The sequence below is a fragment of the Sceloporus undulatus genome, chromosome 4 (assembly GCF_019175285.1).
Source record: "Sceloporus undulatus isolate JIND9_A2432 ecotype Alabama chromosome 4, SceUnd_v1.1, whole genome shotgun sequence".
Lineage (NCBI taxonomy): Eukaryota > Metazoa > Chordata > Lepidosauria > Squamata > Phrynosomatidae > Sceloporus > Sceloporus undulatus.
This window is the reverse complement of record NC_056525.1, coordinates 24958531-24971454: the sequence shown is the minus strand read 5'-3', so window position 1 is coordinate 24971454 and position 12924 is coordinate 24958531. Positions and strand designations below refer to the sequence as shown.

Below are 12924 nucleotides of genomic sequence, written 5' to 3'. Positions count from 1 at the left end.
TTTTTTTTTGTATTCTACCCAGATAATTTGTTTTTTAACTCTATTATATTGTTTTATTTTATTATTCTTTCCTTCCCTCTGTATGTATCTGTACACACAGACTTTAGATTGTACAATCTTTGACAAGACACACTATTTTTGGTTGTTGTACATGTAAAGTGCCATGTAAACTGATGGCACTATATAAATAAACAACAACAATAAAACTCAGAGGTGGTTTTGCCAGTTCCTTGTTCTGAAGCCTACATTACTTCTGCATTGCAAGTTCCATCAGCCCTAGCCAGCCAGCACAGCCAACAGCCAGGGATTATGTCAGCTGATGTCCAACCACATATTTTCTTTCCCATAATTAACCCACATAAGAAGGGAAGGACACAATTTATACCATCAGTCTTAAATGCAGGGCTGACCAAAGATATTTTCTGTGTGAGGCAAAGAATAAGATGACATCCCCTCCCCATTCCACAGAAGAGAAACAGCAACTGAGTCTTACTCCAGCATTCCTGAGGGGAGAGCATCCTCCACCACAAGTGAGGCAAGTACATTTTGGGGCCTAATCCCTAATAAAGAGAAATGAATGAAGGATTCATCAGGAACAGCCAAGAGGCTGCCACTAATATCCCCTTTGTCTGCATCCTGAGGCAACTGCTTCATTTTAGCTTATCCAGAAGGTTGGCCCTGCATTGATGAATCTGTTAGTTCCTACTACCTACAAAGAACACCAAAGGAAGCAAAATAACTAAGCACATTCATTCAAACCCATATTCCCAGGGGTGTGCTACATGCAGAGGGTTTACCATTTATTATTCTCATCATTCATTCACATGTGTGTGTGTGTATGCATGTGTATTATTCAATGTTTTAAATGTCACAACCCAATTATTTCATTGTCATGGACAGTTCCATGCATGCTTCTTTGTGCACTTTTGATCTGGGTCATAGTTTTTATATGACCCACAAACAATTTGACTGTGGCCACCAGGACAGTAATACGACTGCACTTGAGTAAACAGTATCACTGGCAGCTGTTCAGTTGATAAATATTATCACACACAGGCAGGGTCCCCACTGTCTTTAAATCATGTCATTTTCAAAATCGTGTTTTCCTTTCCTTAAAGTTCTATTTGGAATTAAGTTAATAAATATACAAAGAATCCTCAGAATCACTAATTCCATACATGTGAACCTTTTATAAGGAAGCCTTTTCATGCTTTCCAAATAACTAGTGACTTATGTTAGAAGTCAAGCTCAGCAAAGCCAAAATGAGTGATAGCAGTCAGCATCAAACTCCCTTTTCTTCACATTGGTTGACCTTACACAAGAGGACACCCTCCAGGACAAACAATCTTGATGCTTTAAATGATCAGGAAATATAAAACAAGAAAGATACATGAGCAATCAAAAAAAGAACTTCTTTGAATCAGGGAGGCATGTTGCATCTAAAATTATATATACTCAGGTTATATTTTCAAAATGATTATTTTGTCCCAAATAACTGGCAAAAGGTTAGTGGCTATTTTCACAATTGGTTCCATATGTTTACCATTCTTCTCTGAAGTCCTTAGGAAGATCATGTCAGCAGGCACACGCTGGTTCTGTATTAGGAAAAAATACAGTTATTAAATGTTCAAAACACAACCTAACTTGGCTTAGAGATATGGCTTAGAGCTAAGAAGATTTTTAAAAAGAATATCCTTTAGAATGAAAGATTTTTGTTGTTTTGTAGATTATGACTTTGATCCAGCTACATTTAAGGCCAAGCTATGCATTATCCCAGTGTATACAGTCGGCCCTTCTTATACACGGATTTTTTATACACGGATTCAAGCATACACGGTTTGAAAATATTCCAAAAAAGTATAAATTTACCTTGATATTCCATTTTTATAAGGGACACCATTTTGCTATGTCTTTATATTTAATGGGACTTGAGCATACATGGATTTTGTTACACACGGGGGATCCTGGAACCAAACCCCAGCGTATAACAAGGGTCCACTGTAACTTCAAATTATGATAGCCACATCTTCTATACAAAGCAATATAGCCAAGGCAAATTATATCTCTTATTTAGGTGCTGAAACATGGTACACCTAGGCCAGACAGTGGCATATGTCAAGATTAGTAGAGGACCCATAGTATCATACATAAAAAAGGCTTATTGTGTGTGTCTGTATATGTGTGTGTGAATACATGGCTTGCCCTCAGACTGTCCCAATATGCCAGGCAGAATTCCACTTTCTCAGCTTTTAAAAAATGTCCTGGTTTTCCTCTCCTCCTCTCAATTTCCTCCTCAGGTTACTTTATCAAGCCAAAATTCAAAAGTAGTTTGCACTCAGTTTTACTGAGTAGTTTTGCACTCAGCAGTGGGGAGAGGAGAGGAGGGGAGGTAATCTTATTTATTTATAAAAATATTTATATCTTGCCCTTTATCTGAAGAACTCAGGGCTTACAATAAAATCAACTTAAAACAATAATTACACACATTTAAAGAGTAAAAATCTATTAAGTATTTTCCCCATTTAAAAACAATTTAAAACCAGTTAAAACAATCTTGAATGAAATAATTATAAAACATGCACAGACTGGATAAAATCAATTTGACCTGAAGGCTTTAATAACAATCCAGGTTTTAACTCAGCACCAAAATCATTCTAATGCTATTGCCAATTACCCAGAGGGAGGAATTTCACAACTGGATGGTAAATTGCTTCCTGCCTTTCTCAGTAGGTTCAGGCAAAAGTAAACTTCTGTAGCCTCCCCAGCTTGTGTGGTTTTCCTTATTAACACCTTTTGCCATCTTGGCCACACTCTGATCTTGCTTGGTCACACGTCCCAGTTTTTACCCATTAAATATTTTAGGGTATGGGATGGTTATAGATAGCATTTTGAAGTTATTCCAAACTTAAGGTACCTATGCCTCAAGTAGATCCAGAGGCCAATTATTGACTCCTAGGACCCAAGAACTGCACCGATTGGCAGAAAAGCCAAAAAACGAGTCAAGGGTGGGAAGAAACTAAAATAGTCAAAAAGAAAAAAATGTATTCTTTTAAAAAACATGTTGAATGCTGTAGAGGGTCGGGGGCTATAACCCATTTAAAATGAGAACTGCTGCTTCTGGCGTATCTGGGTTTGAAGTATGTTGGAAGTGTCAAGGGCTGCAAAAACAGTCCTGTAACTGCAGTTTTGGCCACCCTTGTCTTAAGCATTTAAGATTTACACACTTGGATTTAGCTTGTGCTTAGCTTGTCAGAGGCTTAGACAATCATTTAACTTGTGCATAAACCTGAAATAAGGAGGGGACATGGGCAAGTATATATTCTCTTTTCCCTATGTCCCTGCATGAACAACTGCTGATAAGATCTTCATTTGTTTAGCTCAAAAATGCAAAAAGCATTTTTAAAGATTTTGAAGGGATTCCCTCTTGCTTCTAAAACCCATTTTCAAACCCTTGGCAAAAGTTAGTTCATCATCCTGGTATTATAAAAGCATTTGGAAATGTATAAAATCTTGGAAAATCCAGACATACTTTTTCCACAATGATAAGGTCGCCCACTTGAATACTGGAACTTTTCACCTTCACTGTCCCTGTGGTGGTGGGGGAAGGAATACAGATACATTATGCCATAGCCATTCCTCTCCTGCGCAGCTTTGCTTAGAAACACTGTTCAGAATTATGTGGAATTTGCTGAAACATTAAATTGGTTCTACTGGAAGAACATTAAGAAGAATATACAAGAACATAAAATAACTATTTTGGCTGAAAGGAGCATAGCCCAATTAATGTGAACAATTAATGGGGATTCAGGTTATTAACATGACACAGAAAAAGTAAAGACATTTTCTTTTCTATTAGAGTGGATGGCACAGTCTGTTTTTGTAGGCCGCAAATCAAGGGAACCAGAGCTCCCTGATGCCCTCATGCAGGAAGGGGGGGGCTGTTTAAAAGGTTTTAAAAATGTTTTTGTTCTATGAGCATGGATTTTGTGGCAAAATGGGATACAGCTCATCCTCAAAGGCTAAAAAGAAAGAATAGGAGGAGGGTGAGGAGGAAAAAGAGAAGAAGAGGAGGAGGAGGAGGAGATGGTGGTGGTGATGGTGGAGGAAGAAGGTGATGATGATGACAATAACCACCATGACCACCACCAAAGTGGGCCTGTGAGTACTTAATTTTGATTTGATAGGATGAAGCAGATCACAACTTTGGGGCATGGGAATGATGATGTCAAATTTAATATGCCTTGAGCATATGATGGTCTTCAGTGTCCCTTCTTCAAAAGTAATAATGGAAATTTATTCTAAGATCCCAGGTGGCCTGGTATTCTTGTGACAAATGTTGCACTTTTATCAAAGGACTTAATCACTCCCGCTAACAGAAGCTGTAGACTTCATCTGAAGTATTGCTACAAATGGTAAACTGTCATAAGGGAAAAAAATCTACAACACTGTTAATTCATTTATGCAAGGCCCTAAATAATCTCTCCTGAATCCTTTTAAACATACAAGTCTTTGTGCACATGCATGAAGCTGTTTTACATACACACACAGCAGTGGATTCTTGGTGTTGCATCAAAGACCAAATATCATCTTAAGTTTCAGAAGCAGTGGCTTTGCAACTCCAGTGCTTTGGGTTTTGAGGAGCTTTTGAAAGCCCATTTGTACTGTGCAACACAGCTCTTTGGATTATGGTCCATAAATCCAATTTTCTTAGGTGCATTAAGTTGAGGTTTGAACATAGTTCTCAAGGACCCCCTAATTAGGTGTGCTACAAATCCAATATGGGCACAACACAAGACTCCACTATAAAATGCACAGAAATACACAAAAGAGTGGGCAAACCACAACCCACATTGAATACCAAAAGCCAGCTGAAGGTGGGTGGCAGGAAACAGAAGGACCAAGAAACCTCAAGTAAACACTCACTCAAATCCTATTGTTAGCCCTAACTTTAACACACAGTGAGTGGCTTTCTTGGATTCTATGGTTAGGTCCAAGTAGAGTAAACCCGCTGAATAAATACTGTTTGCCTACATGTTCATCCATTGGGCAACAATTGACTCAATGGTTCTATAGTATTTAGACCCAACTAATAACATTCCAGACAGCCATTTTCTGGAATTTTCTGGAACAACCTCCTTCACAACCACATGCCTAGACATCCAGTGGCATGTTAAGATGCCTTGAATTCACCAGTGACCCAGCGTCTAAGCATGGGGTTGCCTGTGCTACAGTTGCAGAGCGAAGTACACTTCACTGCTTGAGCCATGGGTCAGCAGTGACCCAAACTAGATTTTCCATACATTAAATAATAGATTAAATAATGTAAGTACCTCCTTCAGAGCTACAGATATATCCAGTTTCTGAGAGCAGTTACCCTGTGATGGAAATGTTATGCTGGTGAGGAGGAAGAGCAAGGTTATTTCTGTACATCTGTTCCTCTGTTACTAAAGGTATGCTTTTTGTTAAACCTTTGGCTTTTAAAAGATGGCCTTACACTCCATGACTTGTGAAAAAGAGCACAAAAGGTTTGGGAAAACACTTTTTTATACACAGCTGGTAAATGCTAATGATCTGTATCAAAGGAGCACTCCCTTGGCAGGAGGTCTCTTTGCATTTCATAGGTTTTTTTGAAATGGAGGTCTCACTTACTCCACTCAATAATCTTGAAAGGTGGGGGTAGGGGAAAGCAAGAAAAGAAAAACAATCCTGGAATTTTAAAGTCATTGCCTCAAAAAGGCATCAAAACAGAAATTCAGTTTGACAATTTAAAACCAAAGTTGGGCCAAAGGATATGGTCCAAAGATGGACCACAATATTCAGATAATCTCACAACTCTTTCAGGAATTCTTTTTTGGTGTCCCAAAAGGTAGCACCAAAGGTAAGTCCAAAAGACAGCGAGCTTTGTTGCTTTGATGAAGCAGTGTTTGCATACTGCTTATCTGGACAATTGTTTAGTGGAATGAGCCAATTTCAAACCATCCTTTGTGAAATTGGTTTGCTTGGAAAGAAAACTTAGTTAAAAGTAACTACAGTTAGGTTTCTGACATAACACTCAATGTGGTTAATCTAAAACAGAAACATCAGCTTCTGTTTCTTTCTTGCAAACATGCTGGAGGAAGAGAGGGGAGGAGTGTGCTAGGCCAAGAGTCACTACAATTCATAATGTTAAACCATGGTTTATTAGACACCATTTCATCCAATTTTATGTGCATCCCTCAATATACAGTATGAGATTTTTTTTAAAAAAAAAAACCCAATGTGCTAGGTGCTGGATGTTCCTTTTGTGACTAAGGTTACCATTCACATTTACATATTTGCTACAATTCCCAAGAAATTACCAGCTCATCCTGCAAGAGGCTCTAAAGCTCCACTTGGAACACAAACAACCAAGAGGGCTGTTAAGCCACATGCTTCTCAGTTTGAGAATACTCCCCTGAACCAGCACTTCACTCTATCCCTCCCAGAACTCCTGCTTTTCTAATTGTCAGCAACATTTGATTGAGCTGCAACTCCTGCTGTTCTGGCAGTCTGCTAAGGGATGCAGTGAGCAGATGTGAAAAACTGGAGCCAAACAGCTTACCTCTTGCTGTGAGTTTGCTGTAGATCTGGGAATTCACTTCCTTGTCACGCATGTAGCATCGGATCTCTTCCACAGCCTCACGGATGATAGTAACAGCGAGCACAAACCCCTAAAAAGACCAAGAGGGAGAAAAGTCACTGGGTAAGACCAGATGAAGTCCAGATTATCCCACTCGGTACATAAAAAGCCACTGATTATAGGAAATATTAGAACTTTCTGAACACTGGAACTGATTATGATCATTGAAAAGGAGCATTTTGACTATTCAAAGAGCTCAGGATTGCACGTATTCTGCAACTCTATGGGGTATAGGAAAAGAAAAAAGTTTAACATTCAGTTCTTCATTAAAGAAGGAAAGTTTATAGCTCTCATGAATGCAGAACAATGTGTTTTTCAATTAAATAGGTATTTTTGAACCTTCCTCCAAAAATGACATCCAAGCTCTTTCCCACTTTCCTCTTTACAATGACACTTGTGAGACAGTTTAGACCAATGGTTCCCAAATTTTAGTCCTCCAGATGTTTTGGACTTCAAATCCTAGAAACCGCAGCCAACTTGGACAACAGTGAGTAATTCTGGGAGCTGAAATCCAAAACATCTGTAGGACCAAAGTTTAGGAAACACAGGTTTAGACTGAAAGACAGTGGTGGATCCAAGAACATCCATCTGAGTGACAATTAGAAACCCAGTAGCCCTGGTCAATGTCCAGTGCTGCATTCTAATGATGAGAAACCCTTTTCAGCTAACATATTGTATGCCCTATGCCACGGGTGAGCAGGTCCAAAGCAAAGAAAAGGGTGGGGAATTCATATATCCAAACATATATACACTTAAACTAATCTGCTTCACTATGCTCCTTTACTCCAGTAAGGTTAGGCAGCATGCTACCCTCCTTATGTTTTGAATTATTGCAGATGTAGCTCATGGATTAAACAAGAATGGCTCATGAGCTGGACTACAGCTCACACTGGTTTTAAGAGAGTATAATCAATGACTGGAGAACATGGGAGGTACAGTCCAAAACCATGGAAGTGCCAGGGTGCTTACAAGAGATTTACTGTATCAATATGTATGACCATTCTGAATCTCTTTGTGATGGGGGAAAGACATTTGTACAGCGGACCCTTGTTATATGCTGGGGTTTGGTTCCAAGATCATAGAATCATAGAGTTGGAAGAGACCGCAAGGGCCATCCAATCCAACCCCCTGCCATGCAGGAAATTTCAATCAAAGCATCCCTAACAGATGGCCACCCAGCCTCTGTTTAAAGACCTCTAAGGAAGGAGACACCACTACACTCTGAGGGAGTGTGTTCCACTGTTGAACAGCCCTTACTGTCAGGAAGCTCCTCCTAATGTTGAAGTGGAATCTCTTTTCCTGTAGCTTGCATCCATTGCTCCGGGTCCTAGTCTCTGGAGCAATGGAAAACAAGCTAGCTCCCTCCTTAATGTAACATTCCTTCAAGTATTTAAACAGGGCTATCATATCACCTCTTAACTCTCTTCTCCAGACCCCCCCCCCCCCGTGGATAACAAAATCCGTGGATGACCAAGTCCATTAAAATAATGACATAGCAAAATGGTGTCCCTTTTTAAAAAATGGAAAATTAAGGTTTGATATTGGAAATTTATACTTTGTTTTTTTTTTAAACATTTTCAAACCATGGATACTTGAATCCATGTATAAAAAAATCTAAGAAGAGCCGACTGTACTGCATAATTTATCTATCCATCTCAAGTTACTTCAATGCATTAAAATACACTTCTTTAATATTTTAAGATGTGTCCATAATATTTTAAAATGTGTCCATAATTTTGGCTAAAATTGCTTTAACTCCTTTAATTTTAAATTTAAAATTGAGCCCAGCTATGATGCACTGTGTTGATATACTAAAAATATGTGTTGTGATATTGCTCACTTTATATTCTTTGATTCCATCTCCTACCAGGGACAAAGTTTTGGAAAAAGTGGCATTCCTACCCCACCCTTTTCTCTACAGTGGTTACAAACAATCAGAATCTTGTTGCTCATTAATGTTGTGGGCACAGCTTTCAACATTTATTCTTCAACTGCTTTTAATTGATTTAATCCTTTCTGAAAACAAGCATGGTTGATTTGTGAATCTCTTCACAGAAAATAAAATGTCATACAGATAGATATGGATAATTTAAGGCGCCATGCATGTTACTCAGAGAGCTACAGTGTAACCTTATGTCTACTCTAAAGTACATTTGATTGAATTCAGTGCAGCTTACTTCCACATAAGTGGGTTTAGGATCGCAGCCCTACTCAAGTTATATTTTTACTTTGTTTTAAAAAATGAAAAGCAGTCACCATAAAAGAATATTCTCAGTATAGTCAAAGGTTGTATCTTGTTTCTCCATACTGAAGCTTCCTACATGTAAAACAAAGGCTAAAGAGTTTGTTTCTTAAATCCAATTAATCCTCCAGAAGGAAATCAGTCTGTCGTACTAAATTAAAGTAATTTCCCATCCGTTTGCAGATTGTGTACGAACATTAATTCAAAATCATATTATTTTATGCCCTCCAGGTTGGGGGTAGTTTTACAAAGAGATACAAATAATCCAGAGGGATAAATTCCAGCAACACAAGTTTGGAAGTCATTACATCATTGCTTCTCAAACTTTTTACCCTTGCAACCCTCTTTATATCTATGTGTAAACGTTGTGCCATCCCCCACTTGGCATAGTATATGAATTAAAAATATTTTGTTTGTTAAGTGTTCATATTTGTATTTGCACATTTGTGTATAGTCATATTTTCACATTTTATAAGGAAATGATATCATTCAAATTAGAACAGATTTAATTAAATAAATTTAGTATTTAACTCAACACATGTGTAAATTTTATGAAGATTAAAAAGATTAGGAACAGCAGGAAAGATCAGGGTTCCCAAGTCTTGTGCCTCTCCCTCAGTCATCCTGAGTCCCAGTCTTGAGAGAAGTACAAGATGATGATGATAGAGCAATGCTCACCCTCCCTAAGGGCCTCACCCCACAGTTTGAGAACTACTGGCATATAGTACAAATTAGGTCCAGATGGATCTAAGGTCATTATTCTCATCTGGTGACACATATATATTATCTGCTTACATGAGAAACATTCTTTCACTTGCTCTAAAGAGGAAAACCTCATTGACATTTCAGTGTTAGAATCTTACACATCCCTTTGTTATGTACCCTACAGTTGAACTCTCACTTATGCTGATTCTATCAGCAGGCTTTCTTGGCAAGATTTAATGAGAGGACATTTGCCATTACCGTCTTCTTAGACTTGCCCGAGGTCCCCCAGAGGGTTTCCATGGCTGAGCAGGGATTCAAACTCTGGTCTCCCAGAATCCTAGTCCAACAATGAAAAAATTACAGCCAACTGACTGTAGACACAACCCTACCTTGACACAAACCCCAAAGAACTTAACAAAATTTGAAGTCCACAAAACAATATTTTTAGTGGCCAGTCAAAATGCACAAAATACATTGTGCAAGCTTTTGAAGCTTCACTGGTTTCTTCATCAGGTAAAGGTGTTAAAAATCATACAGGAAGAAAAAAATGATGATGTTAGAATCACAGGCCTCTATTAGCTAATCGAGTTGAAATTGCATTACCTGTCTTTTATTGTCCTTTGTTCCTAATGCTACATGGGCAAGAAGGGGAATGGCCTCTACCTGCATTGAGATCCCTCTGGACCATCTTACCATCTGACAGCAGAAGTAAAATCTGTGACAAAATATAGGCTCTAACATTGGTACGCCGGCCTGCATACGTACTAGGGTTGCCTCAGGGCATTGCTTATATGTGCCCCACAACCCTAGTACGTAATCTGTATGTTAAAATGGCGGCACCCAGTACACATGGGTGCCATTGTGACGCTGCAAGTGCGCCAATGGCGCATTGTGGCATCACAATAGCGCCACATAAAGAACCCGATTTTTAAGGGTTCTTTTTGCTCCGCGGGGAAGCGGTGGCTGCGGCTTCCCCATGGAGCAAACTAGGGCGGTGGGAGACCGCCCGCTTTGGGCGGTCTGTATCCCACCATAGTCACTTTTCTTCTTCTGTATGATTTTTAACATCTTTGCATGATGAAGAAGCCAGTGAAGCTTCAATAGCTTGCATTATGTATTTTGTGCATTTTGGTTGGGCAATAGAAGTACAGCTGTTTTGTGGATTTTGTAATATTTGGCTGCATGGCCAGCATAGCTACCCCTGAATATGTTTCATATAGAAAGAATTCAGTGGAACTTATTTCTGAATAAATGTGTATACGACTGTACAGTTAAGATTGTCTATATGATAGCATTTTCACCTGCTGTTCAAAATACTATTTTACTTGTTGTTCTGAAAGAGGATACAAAACTCTAGTTTGTTGTCCCTATTCACAAAATAACAATCCTGGTTCATCTTGGTATCAAGATTTAAAATAATCATTTCAAATATATTCCCTCATATTCTGCTTCAATGACCTATCTAAACTCAAATTGTCATTCTATGACAATATGGTTGCATTTGCAACCCACAATGAACAATAGCCTTTTATATAGAACTCTGGCAGCTCACATGCTGAATTCTAATGGTTCACATGATGTGGGCAATAACAATAGCATTACAGATTTATAGAAAGCCCTGCAAAAATTACAAATTGTCTTCAATGTTTTCTCTATTACTCAGTAGTCTGGTTTGATCTTTTTTAAAAATGATTTATCAGATTCTGTAAAATCTCTGTCCTTTTCAACCACACTGTCATTTTCTGAACTAATTAACCATACATTTTATCTGCAAATATTTAAGCAGACATATTTATTCATCAAAAATTTAGTGTATAATCCAAGAACAACTCTTTACTGCTACAATGCTATGATTTTAAACATTCCCAGCTCCAGGACATGATATTATTTGATTGGCCATGATGTGCTTCTATTTAATCTACTGCAATACAGTGGTACCTCGGGATACGAAATACCCAGGTTACGAAATTTTCGGGATACGAAAAAATCCCATAGGGAATTATTGTTTCGGGTTACGAATGTTTTTTCGGGTTACGAAAAAACTTTTGGTGCTTTTTTCGGCTTTTTCGCACGGAATCGCGGCTTTTCCCCATTAGCGCCTATGGCAATTCGGCTTACGAAGGCTTTTCGGGTTACGAAAGCGGCCGCGGAACGAATTAATTTCGTAACCCGAGGCACCACTGTAAGTAAAATCTTGCTGAGAAACCCCTGTTAATTTGTTTTGTTTTTCTTTAAAAAGAACCCTGGAAAATACAAAAATCTTCCCCCAAGAGTCCCCCTGCAATGTTTAAGGAGTAAATATTTAAGCATGAACCCATTTGTCCATTAACAGCATTACCAATCAAAGGCTAACATTGTGTTGGTTAGTCCGAATTGGCGTACGTCTATTCCATCAAGAGTTGGCAAGTGAACATGGAGTTAAAACTCATTGATTGAATGAGTTTACTCAGAACTAACAACAGGATTTCAACCACAGTGCTATTTTTCAACAAGTCCTCATTATCTGTAGAAAGTAATGTAATGTGGATAATACCTTTATTTGCAATGGTGACTGATGGCTTCCATGTCAATGGGGCCATGAATCCATTCTGGATTATAGCCTAAATTTTAAAAGAGTTATCCAAGGTGCTGGACCTGCTTGAAGGATGGGATTTTGTACCCTTGGTGTCTCAGAGTAAAACTCAGAGCAGATTCACTGCCCACTGACATGGGAGCCACTAGTCAGTGGAAACATATTACAGTACTTCCAAACATCTCTCCCACCACTGGTTGCCAGATTCTTGTTCTCTCAGAACTGGCGATGAAAAGGATTAAACCTGGAACATTTAGCATGGAAGACACATGTTTAGTCACCAAACTATGGTCACTCTTCATTCATAGAATAAAAGGAGAAACTCCTTTGTGCACTGAACCTTGCATTGGTCTGGACATCCAAAGCTGCCTAAATGTCCAGTCTTAGTGGTGTGATCTATCATACTCTGACAGGTTTGCAGGACTGGTAGTCCACTTGACATTTTAAGATTCCAAATGCCATCTGGCCCTCCAAGATGGATAATAGTCTGGGTGATGGGAGTTGTGGCCCAATAGCATCTAGAAGATCAGACATCCCCTGCAGCTGAACTACTGAGTGTTTTGCAATCCATTTAAAAATATCATTGTCTAATATAAGGCACAGACTTCTAGTCATAGATCAGTCTCATCACAACCAGCATGTCTTCAAGGGTAAATGGGACTATCTGCAGGGGTAGATTGTATTACAGTACGCCCGCATTATAGGCGGAAGCCGCACTGGAAAAACTCCTCTCGTGCTCCGAAAGAA

General features: G+C 38.8%; 1 protein-coding gene across 1 annotated transcript in view; it reads right to left on the bottom strand.

The window, feature by feature from the left end:
- The window catches only part of ATP9A (ATPase phospholipid transporting 9A (putative)), a 125987-nt gene that overhangs the window by 80510 nt on the left and 32553 nt on the right, over nucleotides 1-12924 (bottom strand). The window contains exons 4-6 of the mRNA XM_042464011.1: nucleotides 6581-6689; nucleotides 3530-3588; nucleotides 1544-1595 (exon numbers count right to left, since the gene is read on the bottom strand). Coding sequence (XP_042319945.1) covers nucleotides 1544-1595; nucleotides 3530-3588; nucleotides 6581-6689 — 220 coding nt within the window. The remainder of the gene's footprint in view (nucleotides 1-1543; nucleotides 1596-3529; nucleotides 3589-6580; nucleotides 6690-12924) is intronic.